At 64.7% G+C, this 27,499-nt stretch overlaps 3 protein-coding genes across 5 annotated transcripts; 2 read left to right on the plus strand and 1 right to left on the minus strand.

Annotated features, from left to right (window-relative positions):
* The first annotated feature begins 7,326 nt into the window (after nt 1-7,326).
* On the plus strand, nt 7,327-11,663 carry LOC101950558 (dynein regulatory complex subunit 2). Its single transcript, XM_065575478.1, has 9 exons — nt 7,327-7,487; nt 7,956-8,130; nt 8,613-8,780; nt 9,030-9,199; nt 9,467-9,605; nt 9,950-10,147; nt 10,268-10,486; nt 10,825-10,977; nt 11,197-11,663. The coding sequence occupies exons 2-9, from the start codon at nt 8,002-8,004 to the stop codon at nt 11,494-11,496; spliced, it is 1,476 nt and encodes a 491-aa protein (XP_065431550.1). The 5' UTR covers nt 7,327-7,487; nt 7,956-8,001; the 3' UTR covers nt 11,497-11,663.
* A 345-nt stretch (nt 11,664-12,008) lies between these two features.
* LOC101950257 (FKBP prolyl isomerase 11) lies at nt 12,009-16,046 on the minus strand. 2 transcript variants are annotated; one of them, XM_005308412.5, is made up of 6 exons: nt 15,889-16,046; nt 15,729-15,794; nt 15,000-15,087; nt 14,186-14,219; nt 12,766-12,836; nt 12,009-12,245 (listed from the first exon to the last, which is right to left on the minus strand). In XM_005308412.5, exons 1-6 carry the CDS (start codon nt 15,979-15,981, stop codon nt 12,028-12,030), a joined length of 570 nt encoding a protein of 189 aa, XP_005308469.2. In that variant the 5' UTR covers nt 15,982-16,046; the 3' UTR covers nt 12,009-12,027. The 2 variants fall into 2 exon arrangements, with proteins under 2 accessions (XP_005308469.2, XP_065431551.1); XM_065575479.1 differs by lacking the exons at nt 15,729-15,794; nt 15,889-16,046 and adding an exon at nt 15,578-15,602.
* On the plus strand, nt 12,245-27,206 carry LOC135977009 (uncharacterized). Of its 2 annotated transcripts, none has more exons than XM_065575477.1 (2): nt 12,245-15,114; nt 19,135-27,206. In XM_065575477.1, the coding sequence occupies exon 2, from the start codon at nt 22,101-22,103 to the stop codon at nt 26,757-26,759; it is 4,659 nt and encodes a 1,552-aa protein (XP_065431549.1). In that variant the 5' UTR covers nt 12,245-15,114; nt 19,135-22,100; the 3' UTR covers nt 26,760-27,206. The 2 variants fall into 2 exon arrangements, with proteins under 2 accessions (XP_065431549.1, XP_065431547.1); XM_065575475.1 differs by lacking the exon at nt 12,245-15,114 and adding an exon at nt 16,073-17,609.
* The last annotated feature ends 293 nt before the right edge of the window (nt 27,207-27,499 follow it).

Below are 27,499 nucleotides of genomic sequence, written 5' to 3' on the forward strand. Positions count from 1 at the left end.
GCTCTAGATAGGGGAGCTGCTGGCCTGGAACACATCAGGGTCTGGCTCGTCCCAGCACCTAGTGCACCGGGCTAGCCTGTCTGTACAGCGCCTCCTGCTGGAAGAGACCGGGACTGGAGTAGGCAGGAGGGGGGTGGTTATTTCTCAGCCATGGGACAGCACGCCCTGGTTTGCTGTCTCGCCCCCGCTGCCCATCTGCTCGGGACCATAGGGCATCAGAAAAGAGGCGGGGGCTGATGCGGCTTCTGTGAAGACCCCAAATCCCCTGTATCCAGCAGCTGCTGCAGGCCTGGACTCTCCCAGCAGGAGGCGCTGGTGCCCTGGGCCAAGCCAGACCCTGGAGAGATCGGGATGGAGTTGCCTGTGCCAGTCCAGGCCATTTGTTCCACAAATCCCCTCTCCCCCCGTGAGGCCCAAGCCCTGGCTGGGACCGGTGGCAAGCGCCCAAGCTGGGAAAAGGAAGGGGAGGGCTGAGTGAGCCATGCAGCCGGGGAACGGCCGGGGGAAGTCCGGAGATTGCACAGAACGGCTCAGAAATTCCAGGACTCCGGCTTCCTGCGGGTGCTTTTCCCATCAGGAGGAAATGCAGATAGGCTGGAGAGCGAGGCCTTGTCATGCACAGCCATGGAGGGGAGGGGGGCAAGCTCTGAGCCCCACGCTCTGGGAGGCGAGCTGGCTGCGCTGGCTGGGCGTTATGGGGAGATAGGAGCCTGCCGTGGGATCTAAGTGCCCCCAACCTCAGGGACAGGTCGACTCTTGGTTCCTCCCTTCCTGGCCCAGACTCTGCAACGGATCAAATTGGACCTGCCCCAAATGGGGGAAGGGGGGCAGGTGGGGCGAGGGCATAAAATGATGCAGGGAGGGAGAGGATTTGGCCTCTCTTCATGTAATGAAACCCACACCAGTTACCATGACAACAGTGCTGCAAAAAAACACCCCACATTAAAACAATAGCGAAAGAATAACCCCAATTCCCCCCTCCCCAGGGCAGGTGCATTTACATGGCTACCCCACCCCCGGGGCAAGGTGTCCTCCTACCAAGGAACCAAGCCAGCCTGGGAGGGAGATTGATGGGGTGAGGGGCCAAGGGCAGAGCTGCCCCACGCCCCAGCGTCCTGGTCTCCCCAGCCTGACCTTTACCGCGGGGGCAATAGATGAGGTGACTAATCACGAAGGGTCTGACTGTGATGGGAAGCGGGAACTGACCGAAGACCCCCAAACCCGTTCCGCACCCCGGGCAGGGATGACTTTGGGTCACTCGTGACCTGGGGCTGGAGCCCAGCTGGTGCCCCCAGAGGGCAAAACCCTGTGCCCCATTCCCCCCCGGAGCCAGCCAGTCTGAACTCAAGGCCACTCGCGGCCTGGCAGGAGAATTCCTGACACCTGGTTTACCAGCTCCAGCTCCGCCTGCCGGGGGCTCAGCACAGAAGGGGTCTGACTGGGTTCCTAGCGCTTTGCAGGGCCAGGGAATGGCAGTCACCGGTATTGTTAATAACTGACACAGCTGAGTCCTGACCTCAAACCTCCCTCTCCGGGCTTCATGGCTCTCCGCTGCAGGACAGCCTGGGGCCCTGAACCTCCACCCCCCCATCCCCAACACTATGAGCCCCCCCCTTCATTCTGCATGGGCAATGCCAAAGCAGCCACTTGACAGGGACAGGGTAGTGGGGGGGGGGAGCATGGCGGGGGGCCCTTCGAGACACCTCTACGCTGATCCCCCTTGGGCTTGTGGCCAGAACTGGGTTCGAGAAGAATCAACCCCAGCCCCCCACCCAAGGGGGGCTCCACTCCAGAACTGAACTTCACCTGCCCTGGGGGGTTGGTCAGATGAGGAAATTGAAGCACAGAGAGGGGATGTGCCTCCCCCAAGGTCACATGGTGAGTCAATGGCCAAGTCTTGAGTAGAACCCAGGAGTCCTGGCTCCTGCCCCTGCTCTAACCACCGGACAGCGTGGGAAGAGAACCCAGGAGTCCTGGCTCCCTTCTCTGACTCACTAGCCCAGGTGCCTTCCCACCAGGGAGCTCTGGAACTGGCCACTACTGATATTTTTGGGTTCTTGGCCCCCGCTGGCGTCTCCCCTGTCCGGGATCCCTCTGTGCCCATGGCGGAGCTGGCAGGGCCTGGGACGCAGAGCTGTGCTCTGCAGGGCTCGGCATTGGGCTGGGTCCAGCAGCAGCTGGTACCAGGGCTCCCAGCGCCACCATGGGAACAGGCTCCACCCAAAAAGAGGAAGAGGCTGGCAGCATGCGAGGGGAGTGGCAGGTGGGGGATGGATGTCCAGGGGGGCTGGACAGGACAGTGTGTGCGGGGGGGGGGGGGGAGGGTTGCAGGTGCAGGGACGCTCACAGGTGGGAGAGGGGCCCCACTAACCCGTCCCCCTCACTGCAATCCCCTTCCCCAACCCCCTCCCCCCCACTAACCCCTCTCCTGCAATCCCCTTCCCCCTCCCCCCACTAACCCCTCCCCCTCACTGCAATCCCCTTCCCCAACCCCCTCGCCCCCACTGCAATCCCCTTCCCCCTCCCCCCACTAACCCGTCCCCCTCACTGCAATCCCCTTCCCCCTCCCCCCACTAACCCGTCCCCCTCACTGCAATCCCCTTCCCCAACCCCCTCCCCCCCACTAACCCCTCTCCTGCAATCCCCTTCCCCCTCCCCCCACTAACCCCTCCCCCTCACTGCAATCCCCTTCCCCCTCCTCCCACTAACCCCTCCCCTGCAATCCCCTTCCCCCTCCCCCCACTAACCCGTCCCCCTCCCCTGCAATCCCCTTCCCCAACCCCCTCGCCCCCACTGCAATCCCCTTCCCCCTCCCCCCACTAACCCGTCCCCCTCACTGCAATCCCCTTCCCCAACCCCCTCCCCCCCACTAACCCCTCTCCTGCAATCCCCTTCCCCCTCCCCCCACTAACCCCTCCCCCTCACTGCAATCCCCTTCCCCCTCCTCCCACTAACCCCTCCCCTGCAATCCCCTTCCCCCCCCCACTAACCCGTCCCCCTCCCCTGCAATCCCCTTCCCCAACCCCCTCGCCCCCACTGCAATCCCCTTCCCCCTCCCCCCACTAACCCGTCCCCCTCACTGCAATCCCCTTCCCCAACCCCCTCCCCCCCACTAACCCCTCTCCTGCAATCCCCTTCCCCCTCCCCCCACTAACCCCTCCCCCTCACTGCAATCCCCTTCCCCCTCCCCCCACTAACCCCTCCCCCTCACTGCAATCCCCTTCCCCCTCCCCCCACTAACCCCTCCCCCTCACTGCAATCCCCTTCCCCCTCCCCCCACTAACCCCTCCCCCTCACTGCAATCCCCTTCCCCAACCCCCTCCCCCCACTAACCCCTCTCCTGCAATCCCCTTCCCCCTCCCCCCCACTAACCCCTCCCCCTCACTGCAATCCCCTTCCCCCTCCCCCCACTAACCCCTCTCCTGCAATCCCCTTCCCCCTCCCCCCACTAACCCCTCCCCCTCACTGCAATCCCCTTCCCCCTCCCCCCACTAACCCCTCTCCTGCAATCCCCTTCCCCCTCCCCCCACTAACCCCTCCCCCTCACTGCAATCCCCTTCCCCAACCCCCTCCCCCCCACTAACCCCTTCCCCTCACTGCAATCCCCTTCCCCCTCCCCCCACTAACCCCTCTCCCTCACTGCAATCCCCTTCCCCCTCCCCCCACTAACCCCTCCCCCTCACTGCAATCCCCTTCCCCCTCCCCCCACTAACCCCTCCCCCTCACTGCAATCCCCTTCCCCAACCCCCTCCCCCCACTAACCCGTCCCCCTCCCCTGCAATCCCCTTCCCCAACCCCCTCCCCACACTAACCCCTCCCCCTCTCCTGCAATCCCCTTCCCCCTCCCCCCACTAACCCCTCTCCTGCAATCCCCTTCCCCCTCCCCCCCACTAACCCCTCCCCCTCACTGCAATCCCCTTCCCCCTCCCCCCACTAACCCCTCTCCTGCAATCCCCTTCCCCCTCCCCCCACTAACCCCTCTCCTGCAATCCCCTTCCCCCTCCCCCCACTAACCCCTCTCCTGCAATCCCCTTCCCCCTCCCCCCACTAACCCCTCCCCCTCACTGCAATCCCCTTCCCCAACCCCCTCCCCCCCACTAACCCCTCCCCCTCACTGCAATCCCCTTCCCCCTCCCCCCACTAACCCCTCCCCCTCACTGCAATCCCCTTCCCCCTCCCCCCACTAACCCCTCCCCCTCACTGCAATCCCCTTCCCCCTCCCCCCACTAACCCCTCCCCCTCACTGCAATCCCCTTCCCCCTCCCCCCACTAACCCCTCCCCCTCACTGCAATCCCCTTCCCCAACCCCCTCCCCCCCACTAACCCCTCTCCTGCAATCCCCTTCCCCCTCCCCCCACTAACCCCTCCCCCTCACTGCAATCCCCTTCCCCCTCCCCCCACTAACCCCTCCCCCTCACTGCAATCCCCTTCCCCAACCCCCTCCCCCCCACTAACCCCTCTCCTGCAATCCCCTTCCCCCTCCTCCCACTAACCCCTCCCCTGCAATCCCCTTCCCCCCCCCACTAACCCGTCCCCCTCCCCTGCAATCCCCTTCCCCAACCCCCTCCCCACACTAACCCCTCCCCCTCTCCTGCAATCCCCTTCCCCCTCCCCCCACTAACCCCTCTCCTGCAATCCCCTTCCCCCTCCCCCCCACTAACCCCTCCCCCTCACTGCAATCCCCTTCCCCCTCCCCCCACTAACCCCTCCCCCTCACTGCAATCCCCTTCCCCAACCCCCTCCCCCCCACTAACCCCTCTCCTGCAATCCCCTTCCCCCTCCCCCCACTAACCCCTCCCCCTCACTGCAATCCCCTTCCCCCTCCCCCCACTAACCCCTCCCCCTCACTGCAATCCCCTTCCCCCTCCCCCCACTAACCCCTCCCCCTCACTGCAATCCCCTTCCCCAACCCCCTCCCCCCACTAACCCCTCTCCTGCAATCCCCTTCCCCCTCCCCCCACTAACCCCTCCCCCTCACTGCAATCCCCTTCCCCCTCCCCCCACTAACCCCTCTCCTGCAATCCCCTTCCCCCTCCCCCCACTAACCCCTCCCCCTCACTGCAATCCCCTTCCCCAACCCCCTCCCCCCCACTAACCCCTTCCCCTCACTGCAATCCCCTTCCCCCTCCCCCCACTAACCCCTCTCCCTCACTGCAATCCCCTTCCCCCTCCCCCCACTAACCCCTCCCCCTCACTGCAATCCCCTTCCCCCTCCCCCCACTAACCCCTCCCCCTCACTGCAATCCCCTTCCCCAACCCCCTCCCCCCACTAACCCGTCCCCCTCCCCTGCAATCCCCTTCCCCAACCCCCTCCCCACACTAACCCCTCCCCCTCTCCTGCAATCCCCTTCCCCCTCCCCCCACTAACCCCTCTCCTGCAATCCCCTTCCCCCTCCCCCCCACTAACCCCTCCCCCTCACTGCAATCCCCTTCCCCCTCCCCCCACTAACCCCTCTCCTGCAATCCCCTTCCCCCTCCCCCCACTAACCCCTCCCCCTCACTGCAATCCCCTTCCCCCTCCCCCCACTAACCCCTCTCCTGCAATCCCCTTCCCCCTCCCCCCACTAACCCCTCCCCCTCACTGCAATCCCCTTCCCCAACCCCCTCCCCCCCACTAACCCCTCCCCCTCACTGCAATCCCCTTCCCCTCCCCCCACTAACCCCTCCCCCTCACTGCAATCCCCTTCCCCCTCCCCCCACTAACCCCTCCCCCTCACTGCAATCCCCTTCCCCCTCCCCCCACTAACCCCTCCCCCTCACTGCAATCCCCTTCCCCCTCCCCCCACTAACCCCTCCCCCTCACTGCAATCCCCTTCCCCCTCCCCCCACTAACCCCTCCCCCTCACTGCAATCCCCTTCCCCAACCCCCTCCCCCCCACTAACCCCTCTCCTGCAATCCCCTTCCCCCTCCCCCCACTAACCCCTCCCCCTCACTGCAATCCCCTTCCCCCTCCCCCCACTAACCCCTCCCCCTCACTGCAATCCCCTTCCCCAACCCCCTCCCCCCCACTAACCCCTCTCCTGCAATCCCCTTCCCCCTCCTCCCACTAACCCCTCCCCTGCAATCCCCTTCCCCCCCCCACTAACCCGTCCCCCTCCCCTGCAATCCCCTTCCCCAACCCCCTCCCCACACTAACCCCTCCCCCTCTCCTGCAATCCCCTTCCCCCTCCCCCCACTAACCCCTCTCCTGCAATCCCCTTCCCCCTCCCCCCCACTAACCCCTCCCCCTCACTGCAATCCCCTTCCCCCTCCCCCCACTAACCCCTCCCCCTCACTGCAATCCCCTTCCCCAACCCCCTCCCCCCCACTAACCCCTCTCCTGCAATCCCCTTCCCCCTCCCCCCACTAACCCCTCCCCCTCACTGCAATCCCCTTCCCCCTCCCCCCACTAACCCCTCCCCCTCACTGCAATCCCCTTCCCCCTCCCCCCACTAACCCCTCCCCCTCACTGCAATCCCCTTCCCCAACCCCCTCCCCCCACTAACCCCTCCCCTGCAATCCCCTTCCCCCCCCCACTAACCCGTCCCCCTCCCCTGCAATCCCCTTCCCCAACCCCCTCCCCACACTAACCCCTCCCCCTCTCCTGCAATCCCCTTCCCCCTCCCCCCACTAACCCCTCTCCTGCAATCCCCTTCCCCCTCCCCCCCACTAACCCCTCCCCCTCACTGCAATCCCCTTCCCCCTCCCCCCACTAACCCCTCTCCTGCAATCCCCTTCCCCCTCCCCCCACTAACCCCTCCCCCTCACTGCAATCCCCTTCCCCCTCCCCCCACTAACCCCTCTCCTGCAATCCCCTTCCCCCTCCCCCCCACTAACCCCTCCCCCTCACTGCAATCCCCTTCCCCAACCCCCTCCCCCCACTAACCCCTCCCCCTCACTGCAATCCCCTTCCCCCTCCCCCCACTAACCCCTCCCCCTCACTGCAATCCCCTTCCCCCTCCCCCCACTAACCCCTCCCCCTCACTGCAATCCCCTTCCCCCTCCCCCCACTAACCCCTCCCCCTCACTGCAATCCCCTTCCCCCTCCCCCCACTAACCCCTCCCCCTCACTGCAATCCCCTTCCCCCTCCCCCCACTAACCCCTCCCCCTCACTGCAATCCCCTTCCCCAACCCCCTCCCCCCCACTAACCCCTCTCCTGCAATCCCCTTCCCCCTCCTCCCACTAACCCCTCCCCTGCAATCCCCTTCCCCCCCCCACTAACCCCTCCCCCTCACTGCAATCCCCTTCCCCCTCCCCCCTCCCCCCACTAACCCCTCTCCTGCAATCCCCTTCCCCCTCCCCACTAACCCCTCCCCAACCTCACGGCGGTCGCCGGGCCGGCGGGTCCTCCAGGCGCAGGGGTCGCTCACTCCCGCCCGGGGCCTCCCTCTTTCCCAGAGCGACCGCTCGTCAGCGCCCGGGCCGCAGGGGCCGCCCCTCCAACGGAAGCGGCTGTTGCTAGGAGACAGAGGGACGCGACTTGCTGCAGGGGGGAGGATCAAGAGGTACCGGGGGCGGGGGGTGCCGAGGGCCCGTGGGGGCAGCCTGGGGGGAGGGGGCCACCTGCAGGGGGGAGGGGCCCATGGGGGGAAGGGGGCCCCTGGGGGGGGAGGGGGCAGAGGGCCCCTGGGGTGCCCATGGGGGGAGGGGCTCATGGGGGCAGGGGGCCCGTGGGGGGAGGGGGCAGAGGGCCCCTGGGGGGCCCGTGGGGGGAGGGGGCCCATGGGGGGAGGGGCTCATGGGGGCAGGGGGCCCGTGGGGGGAGGGGCAGAGGGCCCGTGGGGGGAGGGGCAGAGGGCCCGTGGGGGGAGGGGCAGAGGGCCCATGGGGGCAGGGGGCCCGTGGGGGCAGGGGGCCCGTGGGGGCAGGGGGCAGAGGGCCCATGGGGGGAGGGGCTCATGGAGGTAGGGGGCCCGTAGGGGGGAGGGGGCCATCTGCCGGGGAGGAGGGTTCTGAGCAGGGACCCTGTGCAGGGTGGGGGGCGCCCCTGGGCAGCGTCTGACCCGGCTCCCCCCAGCCATGCCGAGGAAGGGGCGCAAGGCGGCCGCGCTGAGCGAGGAGGAGCGGTTGCTGCTGATGCAGCAGAAGATGCTGGCGGAGGAGGAGCTGAGCAAGAAGAAGGAGGACATGCTCACCCAGTTCCTGAAGGCGAGGCCCGGGGCGCAGGCGGGGCGGGGTGCCCCGCTCCAGGGCCCGTTTAGTGCCCCCTGCGAATTGCCCCCTGGGCGCTGGGAGCCGATCTGGAACCTGGAGCTGGGCAGGAAAATGGCTTGGGGAGGGTGGGGGCATTCGACAGAAAATGTCGACTTTTGGGCCAACAATCGAAACCTATAATTTTGCTTCTGAAACGTCCCCCCCAAGGGAGCTGTCGTTCCGGGGCCTCGTTCTCCCGCGTGAGCCGGGCTCTCTGCCTAGACTGCACCAGGCTCTCCCCTCGTAATGCTGAACCAGTGCGGTACGTGATGGGCGTCCCCGTCAGTCCTTCTGTCGCACGCTGCTGGGAGCTGGCGGAGTATCTGGAGCTTGCGCAGTGCTTGGGGCTGCAGGTTCCACTTGAGCGGGTTAGATACCGGTAGGTGGTTGGGATGTGCTCCCACCCGGCCAGTGTAACCTTGTGACCCACCCCGCAGGACAAGCTGGCGAAGGAGGAGCACAACAGCGCCCTCAACATGAATAAAATCAACCTGCAGTGGCGCACGGTGCTGCGGGAAGTCAAGGCCAGAGAACTGCGCAAGGACATTGAGATCCTGAGCCAGACCTTTGAGCGGGTGGTGGACTGCAAGGACAGTGTCATCCGGGTAAGCAGTGGGGGTCCCAGCTGGGTGAGCTGGGAGGGGTGCGTAGCTCTGTGGGTCCATGAACAGGGCTGGAAGAGTGGCTAGCAATGCCCCCCAAGGAGAGGAAGTGCTGCAGGGGGGCAAACGTGCTCAAACCAGGGTTCCATGCGCCCTGCAGCCCTCGCTGCCGCTGAGCTTGCTGGGGTAACAGCGCTCGGAGGCTCTGGGGCCGGCGCTGCAGTGCCTGAGTGTTCTCGGTCATCCACACAGTCGCTGGCCAGGGACCTGTCCGAGGCCGAGGCACAGTACACTCATGCCCTGTGCAGCCACCTGCACAACATCGACCAGTTGCTGCAGCTCCAGCGGTGCCGCCTGAGGTACCTGGATGAGGATTACAACACCGAGCGGGAGGCCCTGAAGAAGGAGTTTGAGACAGAAAGGTACCGGGGGGGGGGGGGGGGAGGATCGCCCGCTTTGGGGGAGGGCACAGACAGGCAGGTGATGAACACAGGGATGAGGAGGCAGCTTGATGGTGCCCCAGGGCCACGAGCCCTCATCCCTGGCCATGAGGCTCTTGTGCTGCGTCCCAGGTCTAGTCCCCTGTGGAGCAGCTCCCCAGAGCTCTCTGGGCAGCCATCAGCCGCTCTCCCGTCCCCTCCGCGGGCCACGCTGGCTCAGCCCTGGCAGTTCACCTGCGGCTTCCCCAGGGGGATGATCATCGAGCACCATGACAAGGAGAGCCGCTACCTGCGGGATGTGCTGCTGGCCCTGGAGCAGAGCTTCAGTGAGAGCGAGTACGAGGCCAAGCTGGACTTCCAGAGCACCAGGGACGACGTCAAGAACAAGGTCTGGGCCGAGGCTGCTCCGTGCCAGCCTGGGGCAGGGGAGGGGCTTGGTGACACCAGCCTTCCTCTGGTTCTTCAGCCAGCAGCTGGTGGCGGACTCTGGTGAGGAGCCCCTCCCCCTCACTCCTATGTGTGCAGGGCTTGCTAAGGCACAGGCTATGGGCAAGAGTCCATCTCTACCACAAGGTCCTCTCCCCACTGCCAGCTTAGGGGGCTGCCCAGTCCCAGTGGGACTGGAGGGAGGGAGCTTCCCTCCTGGGGTTTGGGTTCCAGCCCTTGGGGTGGGCTCTGCAGGCATGGCTGGTGGCTCAGAGTGGGTGAGGGGCTAACATGTCTCCCCCCCAGAACCTGGAGGAGAAGCACTATCTGCGTGTGCAGCTGGAGGGCACAGTGGAGGAGCTGTGGAAGCGGTTCCAGCAGGCGCTGAAGAACTACACCGAGGCAACAGAGGACCGGAAGATTGCATTCGAGGCCCTCAAGCTGAAGGATGAGAAGAGCTCCAAGGAGATTGAGATGCAGATGAAGAAGCTGCAGAAAATTCAGGTCAGTGAGGCTGCCCCACCCCAAGCCCTGGCTGTAGGAAACAGGCCTTCTTGGGGGGCCGTGGGGTTCCCGGTGCGCTGAACAACTCACTGACTGCTCCGGGCGCCATTTCCCTGCCAGGACTCCATTGGCATCCTGAAAGGCAAGATCGCGGCACACATGCGGGAGGCCGAGGAGCAGAACCGGCGCGTGCATGAGGAGAAGGAGGTTGTGCTCAAGCAGCTGCAGAAACTCAAGAGCCAGATGAACCAGGCCAGGGCCAAGGCCAGGAGCAACCTGGCCAAGCTCACCCTGGAGAGCAGCACTGCCCTGAAGAAGCTAAGGGGCGTCCTCGAAAAGGTAAAGGCCAGAGTTCCCCTAACCCTGCAGGAGAGGCCTCTGCCCCGCCCATGGGGACCTGCTCTCCCATGCATGCCTGGAGTAGCACTGGCCAAATGCAGCTCACCGCTGCCCCTGTCCAGGAGAGGCAGCAGAGAGAAGTCCCAGCCATGCAGCCTGGCTGGTGGGAGACTCGCTTCCCCCAAACCCATCATCCCTTCCTGGCCCCAGGGAGACACTTCTCCTGCCGTCCCCCTGCGTTGTCAACACAATCCAGCACCCCCCAGGAAAAGCGTCCAGAGCACACTGCTCGCCGAGCTGTCCCCAAGCGGCCCGCTAAGGCCTCGCTTGCCCCGCAGGCAGAGCTCACCCTGCGGCTGGCCGAGATGTGTCGGAAGCTGGAGACCGAGGAGGAGAAGGTGCTGCCGTTCTACGCCTCCTCGCTGAGCAGGGAGGAGCAGGAGGAGCTGGAGCAAGTCTCCCTGGAGAAGCCTGGGGAGCAGCTGGCCCAGGTAAGGGGTGAAACCGGGGTGCTGGAAGGAGGGCAGGGACCCAGACGCTGGGGGTGCCTAGAGGCAGGCTGGCATAGCTGGTGGAGCGTGTGCCGCACTGGGCGGCTGGGGAGAAGGTTGCTGAGAACCAAGCGCTCTTTAATTGAGGGGACAAGCAGAACCAGATGGGTGCATTGTGGGAGCCCCCCCTCAAGCTCTCCTCTGTCCTTCCAAGTGCAGCTGATGCAGGATTACCTGGGCCTGGAGCACTTCTGGCAAAGGTACAACAAGGTGAAGCTGGAGCAGCTGGCTCTGGAGCGGGAGAAGGCAGTGCTGCGCCAGGAGAACCAGAAGCTGCGCTTGCTCCTCAAGCAATACCTGGACGGGATCTCGGTGAGCGACGAGGTGCTCAGCCGGCTCAACCCACTGCTCATCCTCAACCCCAAGCCCCGTGCGCCCGGGCCCGCAGGCAGAGCCCACCGAAAACCGCCCCTTCACAACGTCATCGAGGCTGCCCACGAGGTGCCACACATCCTGTGAGCCGCCCCGCCCGGGGCATGCTGGGAACTGCGCTCTGCCAGCTGCGGCAGCTTGTGCCTGGCGCGCGTGGCTGGGAGAGTCGGGCGTGAGGAGCGGCGAGCGCTTCCCCGGCGGTGCTGTCCCACTCCGTGCCCATAGGAAGCTGCCATTAAAGGGTTGTAATGATCGCAGTGGTGACGCCTGACAGGGGAGTGTAGGGGAGCCGAGGGGCATCCAGGCACAGGGCTCTACCCCCGCGTTCCAAGGCAGGCTGGTAGCCCTGGTGCAGCGCTGCAGCCTCCAGGCCAGGCCCTGCCCCAGGGAAGCACGGCGCTGGGATTGCCTGATCCTGGGAAAGGGCCGGCAGGCGGCCACTGTGAGCGAGATGCCTTCACTCTCCTGCCCTGTCAGCTGGCTTGGCCAGGTTCAAGCCAGTCCTGCTGCTCCGGCCCCCTTCGGAGGGGAGCAAAGGGCTTCCCCCAGGCCCTCTTCCCCAGGGACCCTGACAAAAGCAGCCACGGAGCAGGTGCTGATACTGTGGGGAGAGGACGTTTATTTCTTTTTGGCCTTGTTTCTCTTCTCCTCCTTGAGCCTCTTCTTGGCCCCCCGGGAGCTGCTGGCCTTGTGGTAGAGGTGGTAGCCAATCAGGCCCAGCAGAGCCGGGATCAGCCCGATGCAGAGCAGGGGCAGCACGTCATTCGTCACCTTCTGCCAGTAGCTGGCCCGGGAGAGGCCAACCAGCTCCACGTCGAACTGCAGCACAGCGTCCGCTGGGGAGAGAGGGGGCATGGCTGAGCTGGGCCCCCCACACACGCCGCAGAGGTGGGAGTGCTCCTGACACAGCTGGCACAGGGCATGTGCTCACTGCCCAAGCTCATGGGAGGGCACCAGACAGCACTGCCCCCCCAGAGCAGGGCACCCGCACGCTGCCCTGCCCAGAGCAAACCAGAGGCAGCTGCAGCTCTGGGGAGTCCCAGCCCTGCCACGTCAGCTCTGGCAGCCTCTCCAGGCAGGCCAAGGACTGAAGGGGCTACAGAGCCCAAGCTCCCTCGGTCCTGGTGGGCCACAGCGTCCAGCTCCGGGGCTGTCTGTCAGCCTGGCACTGAATTCACCAGGGAGCAGAATCTGTAGCAGGTGTTGCTGGGTAACCAGAGGGCTGGGGGAGACCTAACAGCAGCCTAGTGCTCTCTGCCCTGGGGTGGGGGCACCAGGGCTTGGCTCTGAGACTCAGGCCGATTAAGGAAGATCCCACGTCCAGCCAGGCTGGGCAGACACGGAGGCGGCAGTTACCTGGGACAGCAGGCGGGGATCCTCGCTTGCCGTAAGCCAGCTGAGGCGGGATGATCACCCTCCGCTTCTCCCTGCCAGGCAGAGGGAGAGGCACATCAGAGCAAGGGCCCAACCTTCTGCCCTTTGGCAGCATAGCCACAGCCCTGCCGTTCGCACGCAGCATCCCCTGCCCAAGGCACCCCATCCACCAGGGAAGTGCGACCACTGCTGGGGTGGAGCACCGCAGCCACCCAGCACAACTCCATCACAGTTCAGGACAAGAAGTGCCTAATGCCGAATCAAACTGCAATTGTACATGGGTAGAATGTAAGCGATAGAGCTGGGCTGGGGGCAGGATGCTGAGGGTACCAGCCCGTGTCCAAGGAGAAGGGCCTGGAGGCGTTAAAATAACGAGAATGCATTAGGGCCTCCTCTCCAAGGCAGCACGTCCAGCGGCAGGTGGTTGGGGCACTGGCTCAGTGACCGAGAGCAGCTTCCTGCGTGGTTTCGCATCCAGCCCTGGGTGGGCTAGTATCAGGGCTGCATGCGCATCTCCAAGTGCTTGCAGGCCCAACCACCTGCACCTGCCTGCAGAAACCAGTCCGCAGGAAGGGAGCGCCTCGCCCCTGCCCCCAGTGGGCAGCCCAGCCCAGAGGGCAGGCAGAGAGCGCCTCGCCCCTGCCCCCAGTGGGCAGCCCAGCCCAGAGGGCGGGCAGAGAGCGCCTCGCCCCTGCCCCCAGTGGGCAGCCCAGCCCAGAGGGCAGGCAGAGAGCGCCTCGCCCCTGCCCCCAGTGGGCAGCCCAGCCCAGAGGGCAGGCAGAGAGCGCCTCGCCCCTGCCCCCAGTGGGCAGCCCAGCCCAGAGGGCAGGCAGAGAGCGCCTCGCCCCTGCCCCCAGTGGGCAGCCCAGCCCAGAGGGCAGGCAGAGAGCGCCTCGCCCCTGCCCCCAGTGGGCAGCCCAGCCCAGAGGGCAGGCAGAGAGCGCCTCGCCCCTGCCCCCAGTGGGCAGCCCAGCCCAGAGGGCAGGCAGAGAGCGCCTCGCCCCTGCCCCCAGTGGGCAGCCCAGCCCAGAGGGCAGGCAGAGAGCGCCTCGCCCCTGCCCCCAGTGGGCAGCCCAGCCCAGAGGGCAGGCAGAGAGCCCCCTTCCTGCTCCTGGAGATGAGCACACACCGGGACCCAGGCCCAGCTTCCTGGAGAGAAAATGCAGGTACAGCGAAGGACTGGCCCCCTGCCTAGGCTCTGACCTGATTTTTACCATGTTTGCGTCTCCAGCCCCCTGCCCACTCCACTGATCCAGCCCCGTGGGAAGCCCCATCCCGGAGCGGAAGGGGAGCGCTGAGGCCCCCCAGCTTGTCTACTGCTTTGGCCGAGAGCACGGAGCCAGGATGCCTTTCCCCAGCCACACCATCACTGCTCTCGCTAGCAAGCCAGGGCCTCACTTACCCAACGCACATGTCTAGCAAGCTTTGCTCCAAGCCTGGGAGGAGGGAAAAACCACAGAAGAAGAGACACAAATCAGGGGGATTCTCTGAAAGGGTTCCTACCCTCCTGGGTGACGGGGCCTCTTTGGGATTGCTCTTCTCCCCACCCCCTGTCGCAGGAGGTCTCCCTTCCGAGCCCCCGGCCCCGCTGAGCTCTGGCAGGCTCACGGCACCAGGGGGGCTAAGCTGCTGAAGGCGGCCCCAGTGAGGCAGGGACAGCGCGGGCCGGGGTGCCTAGGAAGTGGGAGCCAGGGATCTGGACGGGTCTGATCATTCAGCAGGGTTACGAGAGAAGCCTCCCAATCGGAGCCCGGGCCAAGCCGAGGAATTCCTAATACTCCCCCACACCCCGACCCGGCGGAACATCTGCAAGGGCTGGACGTGGGAGGGGAGGTTCTGTCACACAAACACCGGCAAGGGGCGGTGGCCCCTTCACAGACCGTCACTGCAGAGAGGACAGGCAGGGGAACATGTCGGTGCGTTCCAGGGGCAGCCGGATTCGGAGCAGTGCAGGGGGCCCGTGGGGCACCTGATCCTTCCAGCCGACGCCAACAGAGACCTGCACCTTCCACTGCAGTTAGTATGTCAGTAGTACCTAGAGGCCCCTGTCGCACCAGGCGCTGAACAGGCCCTGACTGAGAGCAGCCCCCCCACTTGCCGGGGAGGTGGGGGGTTAAGTGACGGCCAAGGGCACGCACGCAGCCAATGGCAGAGAGCCCAGATCTCTGGAGGCCCAGCCCAGCCTCCTCCCCACATTGGGGCCCAGGCTCACGTACCAGGGATCACCTGTTTTTTACCCAGCTCCACCTGCAGGGGGTCCCGCGAGAGCGAGGTGTCGATGATCCGCCCATCCTCCAAGCTGCCCTGTGGGGGGACATTGGACACACGCGGGTAACCCCCAGCGCGGGCACCCTGCCGCCAGACCAGGGCCAGCTCGGGCGCGGGGCCCTGGGGCGAGGGAGCGCCTGCTGCGCCACCGCCGACAGACGCGCAAAGGGCCCTGCCATGGGGACGCCGGCCCCGACCCTAGGCCTCCCCAGGGTGGGCAGCGGGGGCGAGCGGGCACAGCAGGGCGGGGGGCAGACGTGGGAACAAAGCCGGGTGAAGGGCAAAGGGGGCAGAAGGGCCAGAGTTCTGCCCTGTGCCGCTGCTGGGAGGGGGACACGACTGCAGGACCCCCGACACAGGGGGCACTGTCCCCAATCTCCCCCCCCCCGGGGCACTGTCCCGTCCCCCCCACAGGGGGCACTGCCCCCCTGCCATTCCTATGCCCCAGAGACTCAGGGGCACTCCCCCGCCCCGCCCCGGGAGCCGCTCACTGCCCCAGCCGGAGGGGGCCCAGTCTCCCCCTCACCCCCGGGCACCGCCACGTCTGGGGCTCAGCGCCGCCCCCCCCCGGGCGCACGTGCGGGCCAGGTGGGAGCCGCCCCGGCCTGGCCCCGCCCCGGGCGGAAGGAGCCGCCCGTGCTGACGTGTCCGGCGGCTCCCCCCGCCCCCCCCCTTACCGTGTAGTGAATCTCCACCGTGTCCCCCAGCGCCGAGCGCGCCGCGCAGTCCTCGGGGGGCGCCACCTGCGGGGCGAGCGCAAGGGGGGGTCACAGCTCTGGCGCCGGGGTCCCCCCCGTCTCCCCCCCCCGCACCCCGTTCCGGCGCGCCCCCCCTCACCAGGGTCTCCAGCTGCGGCCCGCTCTCCTCCCGCGCCCCGCACCCCAGCAGGAGGAGGAGCAGGAGGGGGGCGGCCGGAGGGTGCGGGAGCATGGTCAGCACGAGCCTGCCTGGGAGCCGCCTGGCCGGGGAGTGTGTGGGGGGGGGCCGCTACCGCCTCCTCCCCCCGCCCCGCCCAGCGCCGCCTGGTGCCTTCCCACCCCCTGTCATTCAACCCCGGCCGGGCACTTCATGCTCCCCCACCCCGGCAGCTCCGCCCCAGCCGGGCCCAGGGACACGTGCGAGCTGAGCCCCCCCCCGCACTGTGGGATGTCAGCACAGCCGCTACCCCCGCCGGCACCTGGCGTCGGGCCGGGGTCAGGGCCACCCGGGAGCCCTGGGGCCAGGCCAGGCAGCAGGACAGCGGGGGGGTCTGGCTCCAAACTCGGGGTCACTGCGGGGGGGGGGGATTGTGAGGAGTGGTCAGACACACACCTGGCAAACACACCTGGCACACCTCACACACACACACACCTGGCACACCTCACACACACACACACACCTGGCACACACACCTGGCTCACCTCACACACACACACACCTGGCACACCTCACACACACACACACACCTGGCACACACACCTGGCACACCTCACACACACACACCTGGCTCACCTCACACACACACACACCTGGCTCACCTCACACACACCTGGCACACACACCTGGCTCACCTCACACACACACACACCTGGCACACACACATGCGTTTAGGGCCAAAACTCCAGGGCTGGTGTAAATCACTCGCTCCCTTGGTGCCAATGGGGCCAGATCCCCAGCGGGTGTAAAGTTACTCCGTGTTGGCCGCGCTCCGGCGAAGGCTCCCCAGCGACAGCGTTAGCCGGCACAGAGCCGGGGAGCTGGGCAGTGGCGGTTCAGGAGGAGGCCAGGATGGCCTTCCCTGGGGCAGCTCCCCCCCCCCGACACACACTTTACCCAGGTGCAAACTGCTCCACAAGGTGCAAAGCCTGTTCCAGAGTGCTCAGCGCCCCACTGCTCCCACCAAACCAGCAGGGAACCCCCCTCCCCTGAGAGCAATGGGGCGTTCGTTAGTCCCCCAGCCCCACCCCGCATCACTGGCACAGGCCCAGCTACCAGCGTTAGGCTTTGGGTGGACTGGGCCTTCCGGCAGGCTGGTAGTGGGGTCCCGTCGCGTTGCCCAGCTGCGCTAACTCCATGGAAGGCCATGGCTTTGGCCCACGGGCTTGGCGAAGGGCAAGGGGAGGGGGCAGACAGCAGGGGGTTGGTTTCCTAGGGGAGGAGACGCATGAGCCCCCTTTGCTGCGTCTCGGTCACGGCCACGGTGGGAGCTGGGCTGGTGGTAGGATGACGGCGTTGGCTCTCCAGGCTCCCGGCAGGTGACGTTTCTCTGAAAGCCCCAGTTCCCGGCACCTGCCACCTTTGGTTTTGTCAAAGTGGATGTTCAGCTGAACAGAGCTGGGCTGCGTGAGCCCTGCGGGCCCAGCGAGCGGGCCGTGAGGCGAGACCCTGCGTTGATCGTGCGTTACATCTCCCGAGTGCTTTGGGGTACAGTATATGGCAGTGGCCGGGGTGGGCTGCAACAGGGGTCTGGCAGTGCCGGCTGTCCCAGATCACCCCCTTGCGGCCAGGCAGGGCACCACCGAAGCCCGACCTTGGCTTCCCTCCACCCAGGGAAGGAACAAGTCCATGCAGGTTTTCAGGTGTCGAAGCGCATCCCCTTTTGGGGCGGGGGTGTGTGTGTGTGTGTGTGTGTCTCCTTCACAAACAGGAAATGGCCAACGACCAAAGACCTTCATCCTGGCAGGGAGACAGTCAGTCCCTGGCCCTTCGCCAGCAGGGTCTGCTCAGCTCAGCTCCCTTCCCTGGACTCCAGGCTCCTGCCAGCCTGGGCGCCCTGCCACTGTTTGCAAGCAAGCGCCCTTCGCTGGGAACAGGCCTCCCTGGCGTTCTCCTTGCAGGAATCTCCTCTCCCTAGGTGTGCACCGTCCTGGCCCCCTGCTCCTCGGGGCACAGCACCTTCTTGCCACGGCCACGGCCACGCTATGGGCACGACCGCTGCAGCACCGCTGCTTCCTGTCGTGGCAAAAGGGGGTTTCCATCCACGTAGGCAGCCCACCGCTCTGAGCAGCGATCGAAATTCTTCCACCTGCCTGGCTGGAGCTACACCAGGGCCTCTACCCACCTCGTCTTTAAGCATAGACTAGGCCTAGGAGAGCCAGGCCTTTCGAAGCAGCTTCTCCCTGGGAGCAGGCCCCCTAACCACCCTCCGGTCACCCAGCTCCAGGGGCTCATTTGCCAATTAACCAGGAAGTGGCCACCTGGGGAATCAGTTTACCCCCAAGCAGGCCCTCAGGAGGGAGTAACAGGGGCTGGATCCTGACCTCCCTTAGTGGGGAACTCAGAGTCCAGCCTGGGTCCTGTGCCCTGCTCTGGGAGGGGAGTGGGGTCTAGTGGTTAGAGCGGGGGCTGGGCTGGGCACCAGGACGCCTGGGTCCTGTGCCCTGCTCTGGGAGGGGAGTGGGGTCTAGTGGTTAGAGCGGGGGCAGGGCTGGGCACCAGGACGCCTGAGTCCTGTGCCCTGCTCTGGGAGGGGAGTGGGGTCTAGTGGTTAGAGCGGGGGCAGGGCTGGGCACCAGGACGCCTGGGTTCTGTGCCTTGCTCTGGGAGGGGAGTGGGGTCTAGTGGTTAGAGCGGGGGCAGGGCTGGGCACCAGGATGCCTGGGTCCTGTGCCCTGCTCTGGGAGGGGAGTGGGGTCTAGTGGTTAGAGCGGGGGCAGGGCTGGGCACCAGGACGCCTGGGTTCTGTGCCTTGCTCTGGGAGGGGAGTGGGGTCTAGTGGTTAGAGCGGGGGCAGGGCTGGGCACCAGGACTCCTGGGTTCTGTGCCCTGCTCTGGGAGGGGAGTGGGGTCTAGTGGTTAGAGCGGGGGCAGGGCTGGGCACCAGGACTCCTGGGTTCTGTGCCCTGCTCTGGGAGGGGAGTGGGGTCTAGTGGTTAGAGCAGGGGGCTGGGAACCAGGACTCCTGGTTCTCTTCCCAGCTCTGGGAGGAGAGTGGGGTCTAGTGGTTAGAGTGAGGGCAGGGCTGGGCACCAGGACTCCTGGGTTCTGTGCCCTGCTCTGGGAGGGGAGTGGGGTCTAGTGGTTAGAGCAGGGGGCTGGGAGTCAGGACTCCAGGCTGGGTTCTCTATGAGTGACTCACTCTGTGTGTCTTATATTTCCTCACAGGAACAGCTTTCAGATGATTAGAACTGGGGGTTAAAATGCTGACTCTCCCCCCACCCCCAAGCACCTTCCAGCCTTGGCAGGCAGACGTGAGGTGGAGCAGAGCATCTGGGGCATGCTGAGCTTTAAGGCACCAAGCTCCCAGCACCAGAAGGTGGCAGCAAATCATCAACAATTCCTCCCTTTCCATCCACTTCCTACAGCGGGCGCTCCTAGGGCACTGCTGGAGGGAAGCTCGCAGCATTAGCATCCCCGCCAGCCTGGACAGGGCACTGCTGCAAACAGGGCCCCGAATGCTTGCTGAGGATTTGATTTGCCAGAGACAAAGTCAACCTAATGGCATGTTTAAGGCCCCTGACCCTAACCGTGTTTCGGGCATCCGAAGCAGCTGCAGACGGGGAGGGACGATCTAGTGCTTGGGGCCCAGGACACCGGGTAAGTCCTCGGCCATGCTACTGCCCTGTGGGTGATGTTAGGCAAACGAGCTCATCGCCCTGGGCCTCAGCTCCTCCGTGCCGGGGCTAACGCTCCTTCCTGGCTGGAGGCAGGGACCGCATCTCACTCCGTGTCTGGGCAACTCACGGCGCGATGGGGCCCCTGAGCTCAGCCGGGCCCCCCAGACGCTACGGGAAGACAAATAATCATTTACAGAGCGGTGGCAGTACCTAAGGCCACAGCCAGATTGGGCCCCGCCGGGCTGGGTGCTGCCCAGGGCCTGCTCCAAAGAGCTCGGAGTCTGACAGGAGAAATTCCCCACCAGAAAGAAAGGTCCGGTGCTGGTGTGGCCATGCCGGGACCCCGTGGCAGGGTCGGAGCCAGGACGCAGAGCTGGGCAGGCCATTTCCACCGCACGCACAGCCCCAGCTGGCAAGAGGCGGGTCCCTGGGGAGGAGGTTTGGGCGGATACCTGTGAATGGGGCTGGGGTGTAACCTCCATCCATGGCTCCCGAGCGCATCGCAGCACCTGCCGGGCCAGGGCCGAGGTGGGCTCCTCTGCTCTGGGGCGTGCAGACCAGGCCCGTGAGATGATGCAGCGTGTGCTGTCTGGCCCAGCAGGGCCGCGCCCGGGTCCAGCCCCACCATAGTGCACATCCGCCCAGTTCGTGACTGACCGGTGCCCTTGAGAACTGGGGCCTCGCTGAGCCGTGGCCTGGCTTGAAGAACACTGGACTAGCTAAAGGGGGCCAGGCTGACCAGTGTGAATGCACTCGGCCACTCCCGCTGGCTGCTCCTGTCCGGGGAAGGCCCCTCTGCCCCGCTTGGACTGTGGCCACACAAGGGTGGGGATGGGCTCGCACACTCGGTAACAGTCCCCCCCAGGCACCATGGCTGTAAAGCACCGACCCTGGTGCAGAGCTGCCGGGTCTGAGGGACCCTGGTGTGGCCAGCGCGTGTGCTCTGACGGGGCCGTGCAGGCTGCGTTCGTTCTGTGCAGGGGCAGCGCCGGGGGCCCTGCTCAGGAAGGTGCTAGGAGCTGTACAAGCGTTTCCAGCTGCTCCTCTCACCAGGGACAGCCCCAGCGAGCTGCACCCCCCAGTCATCCCGCTCAGCAGTGCCAGCTCTAGGGCTGGGCGGAGGAGCCAGCTCCGGTTGGGCTCAGCTGAAGGCTCGTGCTCCGGCCTGTGGGCACCAGCTTTGCCAGGCCAAGCAGCGTCCAGCTGGGAGTCTGCCTGTCTCCCTGCAGCACGGGGGTGTGGGGCCACCCAGCACCACAAGGCGCCGCGGGGGGCCAGAGCGTGGGCTGGGCTGTGGGGCTGGCTCCCAGGGCGACGGGATCGGCATGCCAGCTATTCCTCCGCCGGGACGCTGCTCCCATTGTCTGGGCCACGCCTGTCATTCCCCGGCCGCGGCCCCGCCACCTGCACCCACATACCAGCCCCCGTTGCCGTGATGTGGCGAAGACGGGCTGGCGGCTCGGGCCGTGAGGCTGTAATGGGATTACGGGAGCTGGGGCGGCTCGGGGCTGCGCCCCCTCCCCTGCCCAGAGACAATGTGAGATGGATGGGCTGGTGGGAAACCGGCCCCAGCCTCCAGCCCGGGAGCGGGGAGGGGGGCTCCGGCAGTGGGGTCCCAGCAGACCCCTGAGCAAAGGCTGCTGCCAGGAAGGGACACAGGATCGGGCCCTGTCACCTCACAGCTGCTGCAGCCATGGCTTATAACAAAGTGCCAGAATCAAAGCAGGAGTCCTGGCCCCCTACACCCCCTCCCCCTCCCAGAGCCGGGGATAGAACCCAGGAGTCCTGGCTCCTGGCCCCCTGCATTCCCTCCCCGAGCCGGGGATAGAACCCAGGAGTCCTGGCTCCCGGCCCCCTGGACTCCCTCCCCCTCCCCGAGCCAGGGATAGAACCCAGGAGTCCTGGCTCCCGGCCCCCTGGACTCCCTCCCCCTCCCCGAGCTGGGGATAGAACCCAGGAGTCCTGGTGTGACGGAGCAGGGAGCGGGGCAGATTTGACCTGGGAATGTTGCAGGGGGATTGCAGTGGGGATGTGGGACTTCCCTTGAAGGAAGCTACCTGAGCTGTAACCTGAGCCAGGAGGGGGTGGGGAGAATTAACACCTTCTGCCCGGGAGACTGAACAAAGGAGAGGAGCAGCAGGAGGAGTTTTGGTTTAGTTTCTGTTTGGGCTGGGTGGTGCAACGCAGGGAACCCCAAGCTGGGGTCTAAGCTCCCTGAACCTCCCAGAGGGACCTAATTGAGGGGGTCTGGTCGTACCTACACGCTCTGCTTGAGACTGTGTTCCTGTCCTTAAATAAACCTTCTGCTCTACTGGCTGGTTGAGAGTCACAGTGAATCTCAGGCAGAGGGGTGCAGGGCCCTGACTCCCCCACACTCCGTGACAACTGGTGGCAGCGGTGGGATCTACTGCACCCCGTGGACGGCGCTTCCTGCAGTAAGTGACTGGGGAGCAGTAAAACGAAGGGGGATTGACGGGGACCAGGCGTGCTGAAGAGTGAGTGGCCAGCAGGAAGATGTATGCCAAGCGGCTTAAGAGCGACCTGGTGGAGCTGTGCAAGCAGAGGGGGCTGCGCATTGGGAGGTTCACCAAAGAACAGCTCATTGCCCGGCTGGAGGCGGAAGATCGCGCGAATGAACTGATCCCTGTGTCTCAGGGAAGCAGCCTGGCAAATGCAGCGCAGGCACCAGTGTCTGTCCCAGCTGGGAGTGGTCAGCCGGCTGCTGAGGGCTTCCCGAGACCCCTCCTTCCTATGCCTAGGGGAAGGGTGGGGAGGAGCCCAGCAAATACCGAGGGCGCCAGCAGGGGATCCTCCCGGCGAAGCTCGCCGGCCAGCAGAGGATCCTCCCGGCAACGTTCGGCATCTGTGGAGCGGAATTGGCTGGAATGGGAGAAAGAGCTAAAACTGAGAGAGCTGGAGGATCGTGAACGACAGAGACAGCATGAACGGGAGGAGAATGAGAGACAGCGTCAGCATGAACTGGAACTGGCGAGACTGAGGGGCAGCGAACCCCCGGCTGCGGTGAGTGAGGGGGGACCCAGGACTGCACGGAGCTTTGATAAGTGCATCCTGGCCCCACGCAAGGAGGGGGAGGACATGGATGACTTCCTGGATGCCTTTGAGATGGCCTGCGAGCTGCACCGGGTTGATCCCGCGGACAGACTCCGGGTCCTTACCCCCTTACTGGACCCCAAATCCGTGGCATTGTACCGCCAACTGGGAGAGGCAGAGAAAGGGGACTACGAACTATTCAAAAAGGCCCTGCTACGTGAGTTTGGGCTGACTCCTGAGATGTACCGGGAAAGGTTCCGGAGTCAGGATAAAACCCCTGAGATCTCTTATCTGCAACTAGCCGTCCGCATGGAAAGATACGCCAGCAAGTGGGCTGGTGGGGCCCAGACGAAGGAGGACCTGGTTAAACTGCTGGTACTGGAGCAACTGTATGAGCGGTGCCCATCCGACCTGAGGCTGTGGTTGGTGGACAGAAAGCCAGAGAACCCGCGACACGCAGGGCGGCTGGTCGATGAGTTTGTAAAGAGCCGGTCAGGGGGTGGCAGGGAGGAGCCCCAAAGGAACAGGCCCGCCGCGATGCAGAGAGAGAGTCACCCTGGGACCTCCCAAAGGGGGAATATGGGGAATCCCCTCCCACGGGGAATGCCCAGCGTCAGGGACAACCGACCGGCTCGAGGGGACCCACGGGACATGAGCTGCTATTACTGCGGCCGAAGAGGCCACGTTCGGGCCCAGTGCCCCAAGCTCAAGGACAGACTGAGCAGACCGAACCCGCACTGGGTTAACTTGGTAGAGGCCCAGACGAACGAGGGGCAGGCTTCTCACGCAAGAGGAGCTGGCAGCTTATCAACTGCTCAAGAGAGAGAAGGGCCCCAGGCCAGCTTCTCTGGGGGGCCAGATGCTCCGGATTCAAAGTTCTCCGTTTACAGGGTGGGCGCGGGGCTGTCCCTGCGGAGCGAGTGCCTTGTTCCCCTGGAGGTGGATGGGAAGAAAGTTTATGGATACTGGGACACGGGCGCAGAGGTGACACTGGCCCGGCCCGAGGTGGTGGCCCCAGATCGGGTGGTGCCCAACACCTTCCTGACCCTGACCGGGGTGGGCGGGACCCCATTCAAGGTTCCCGTAGCAAGGGTACACCTGAAATGGGGGGCCAAGGAGGGCCCCAAGGATGTGGGAGTGCACCACCATTTGCCCACTGAGGTGTTGATGGGGGGGGACCTAGAGGACTGGCCAAGCAGCCCCCAGACCGCCTTAGTCGTGACCCGTAGCCAGAGCCGGCGAGGGGCACTACGCCCTAACCTTGGGAAGGATGTCACACCGGAGGCACCGAACCCTACCCGGGTAGGGAGGGAACACCCAAGGACAAGGCTCGGGGTGGCTGGGGCTCCCGACCCAGCCGACGAGAGGGAGCAGGTCCCCATCCCTTCCCCAGCCGCCGAGTTCCAGGCCGAGTTGCAGAAGGACCCCTCCCTGCGGAAGCTAAGGGGCCTGGCTGACCTCAGTGTGGTACAGACCATGAGGAGAGGATGCAAGGAGAGGTTCCTGTGGGAGAAGGGGTTCCTGTACCGAGAGTGGGCTCCCCCAGGGGAAGTGGAGTCGTGGGGGATCAGGAGGCAGCTGGTGGTTCCCCAGAAGTTTCGCCACAAGCTACTGTACCTGGCCCATGACATCCCTCTCGCAGGGCACCAGGGGATCCGGCGAACCAGGCAGAGGCTGCTACAGAACTTTTACTGGCCCGGGGTCTTCACCAACGTCCGGCAGTACTGCCGATCCTGTGACCCCTGCCAGCGGGTGGGGACGGCCCGGGACAAGGGAAAAGCAGCGTTGAGACCTTTGCCCATCATAGAGGAGCCTTTCCAGAAGGTGGCCATGGACATAGTGGGACCTCTCAGCAAGACGACCCGGTCTGGGAAGAAATACGTCCTGGTGGTGGTAGATTTCGCCACCCGCTACCCCGAGGCAGTGCCCTTATCGTCCATCGAAGCAAACACTGTGGCAGATGCGCTGCTGACCATTTTCAGCCAAGTGGGGTTCCCCAAGGAAGTCTTGACGGACCAAGGGTCCAACTTCATGTCGGCCCTACTCCGGTGCTTGTGGGAGAGATGTGGGGTCCGGCACAACTGGGCCTCAGCATATCACCCCCAATCCAACGGGCTGGTGGAGAGGTTCAATGGGACGCTAAAAATGATGCTGAAAACATTTATGAATCAGCACCCGCAGGACTGGGACAAGTACTTACCTCACCTGCTGTTTGCGTACAGGGAGGTACCCCAGGAGTCTACCGGGTTTTCGCCTTTCGAACTGTTATATGGAAGGCAGGTAAGGGGGCCCCTGGACCTGATGAGAGACGAATGGGAGGGGAAGGCCACTCCTGATGGAGAGTCGGTGGTGGAGTATGTCCTGACCTTCCGGGAACGACTTGCCGAGCTCATGGACCTGGCCAGGGAGAGTCTGGCCAGAGCCCAGAGGAAGCAGAAGGTCTGGTATGACCGCACAGCACGGGCCCGCGCCTTCGCCACTGGGGATCAGGTGATGGTCCTCATCCCCGTGAGGAAAAACAAACTCCAGGCCGCCTGGGAAGGGCCCTTCAAGGTTGTCAAGCAACTAAACGAGGTAAACTATGTGGTGGAGCTGTCGAACCGGGCACACCACCGCCGGGTGTACCATGTGAATATGATGAAGCCATATTATGACAGGGGGAATGTGGTGTTGGCCGTGTGTGAACATTGGGAGGGGCAGGGAGATGACCCTTTAGTAGATCTATTCCCTGGGACAAGAGCTGGCTTCCCCCTGGAAGCAATTCCCCTCTCTGATCGGCTAACCCCGGCCCAGCGAGCTGAGATCGGAGGGGTGCTGCATCTGTACCAACAGCTGTTTTCCAACCAGCCTGGACGCACTAATCTGACTGTCCACCGGGTGCAGACAGGATCGCACCCGCCTATAAAATGCTCCCCCTTCCGAGTCACAGGGAAAACTGCTCAGGACCTGGAAAGAGAGGTCAATGACATGCTGGCTTTGGGGGTGATCCAGCCGTCTTCCAGCCCTTGGGCCTCGCCGGTGGTGCTGGTCCCCAAAAAGGACGGGTCGATCCGGTTCTGTGTGGACTATCGGAAGCTCAATGCCATCACTGTAGCCGATGCCTACCCCATGCCCAGGCCGGACGAGCTCCTAGACAAGCTGGGAGGTGCTCGGTACCTTACCACCATGGATCTTACAAAGGGCTATTGGCAAGTGCCGCTGGATGCAGATGCCAGGCTGAAATCGGCCTTTATCACCCCTCTGGGGCTCTATGAGTTCCTGACCCTGCCCTTCGGACTCAAGGGAGCACCGGCCACCTTCCAGCGCCTGGTGGATCAGCTACTGAGGGGGATGGAGAGTTTTGCCGTGGCGTATATCGATGACATCTGCGTCTTTAGCCAGACCTGGGAGGACCACATGTCCCAGGTTAGACAAGTGCTGGACCGACTCCAGGAGGCTGGGCTGACCGTAAAACCGGAGAAGTGCAAGGTGGGGATGGCTGAGGTATCCTACCTAGGCCACCGGGTGGGGAGCAGCTGCCTAAAGCCGGAACCAGCCAAAGTGGAGGTGATCAGAGACTGGCCCGCTCCTCAAACCAAAAAGCAGGTCCAAGCCTTTATTGGGATGGCGGGGTACTATCGAAGGTTCGTGCCCCACTTTAGCGCCATAGCCGCCCCCATCACTGAGCTGTGCAAGAAGGGGAAGCCAGACAAGGTGGTCTGGACCGAGGAGTGCCAGGAGGCTCTCCGGGCGCTGAAGGAGGCTCTGGTCAGTGGCCCAGTTCTGGCAAACCCAGACTTTGACAAGCCCTTTATGGTGTTCACCGACGCCTCAGACACGGGACTGGGGGCGGTGTTAATGCAGGAGGATGAAAAGGGGGAGAGACACCCCATCGTGTACCTGAGCAAGAAGTTGCTACCCCGGGAGCAGAACCACGCGGACATCGAGAAGGAATGCCTGGCCATGGTGTGGGCCCTCAAGAAACTAGAGCCATATCTCTTTGGGCGACACTTCACCGTGCACACCGACCACTCTCCCCTGACTTGGCTGCACCAGATGAAAGGAGCCAACGCCAAGCTCCTGAGATGGAGCCTGCTCCTGCAGGATTATGACATGGACGTGGTCCATGTTGAAGGGACGTGACAACCTGATAGCGGACGCATTGTCCCGGAGAGGGAGCCCTGAACTTCCCCAGGTCACTGGGCAGAGTGACCCCGCTCAGTTCAGTCTCGAAGGGGGGAGAGATGTGACGGAGCAGGGAGCGGGGCAGATTTGACCTGGGAATGTTGCAGGGGGATTGCAGTGGGGATGTGGGACTTCCCTTGAAGGAAGCTACCTGAGCTGTAACCTGAGCCAGGAGGGGGTGGGGAGAATTAACACCTTCTGCCCGGGAGACTGAACAAAGGAGAGGAGCAGCAGGAGGAGTTTTGGTTTAGTTTCTGTTTGGGCTGGGTGGTGCAACGCAGGGAACCCCAAGCTGGGGTCTAAGCTCCCTGAACCTCCCAGAGGGACCTAATTGAGGGGGTCTGGTCGTACCTACACGCTCTGCTTGAGACTGTGTTCCTGTCCTTAAATAAACCTTCTGCTTTACTGGCTGGTTGAGAGTCACAGTGAATCTCAGGAAGAGGGGTGCAGGGCCCTGACTCCCCCACACTCCGTGACACCTGGCCCCCTAGACTCCTTCCCCAGAGCCAGGGACAGAACCCAGGAGTCCTGGCTCCCGGATTCCCTCCCCCTCCCAGAGCCGGGGATAGAATCCAGGAGTCCTGGCTCCTGGACCCCTAAACCCCCTCCCCGAGCTGGGGATAGAACCCAGGAGTCCTGGCCCCCTAGACTCCCTCCCCAGAGCCACGGACAGAACCCAGGAGTCCTGGCCCCCAGCC

This window comes from Chrysemys picta, chromosome 22 (assembly GCF_011386835.1).
Source record: "Chrysemys picta bellii isolate R12L10 chromosome 22, ASM1138683v2, whole genome shotgun sequence".
NCBI classification, from domain to species: domain Eukaryota; kingdom Metazoa; phylum Chordata; order Testudines; family Emydidae; genus Chrysemys; species Chrysemys picta.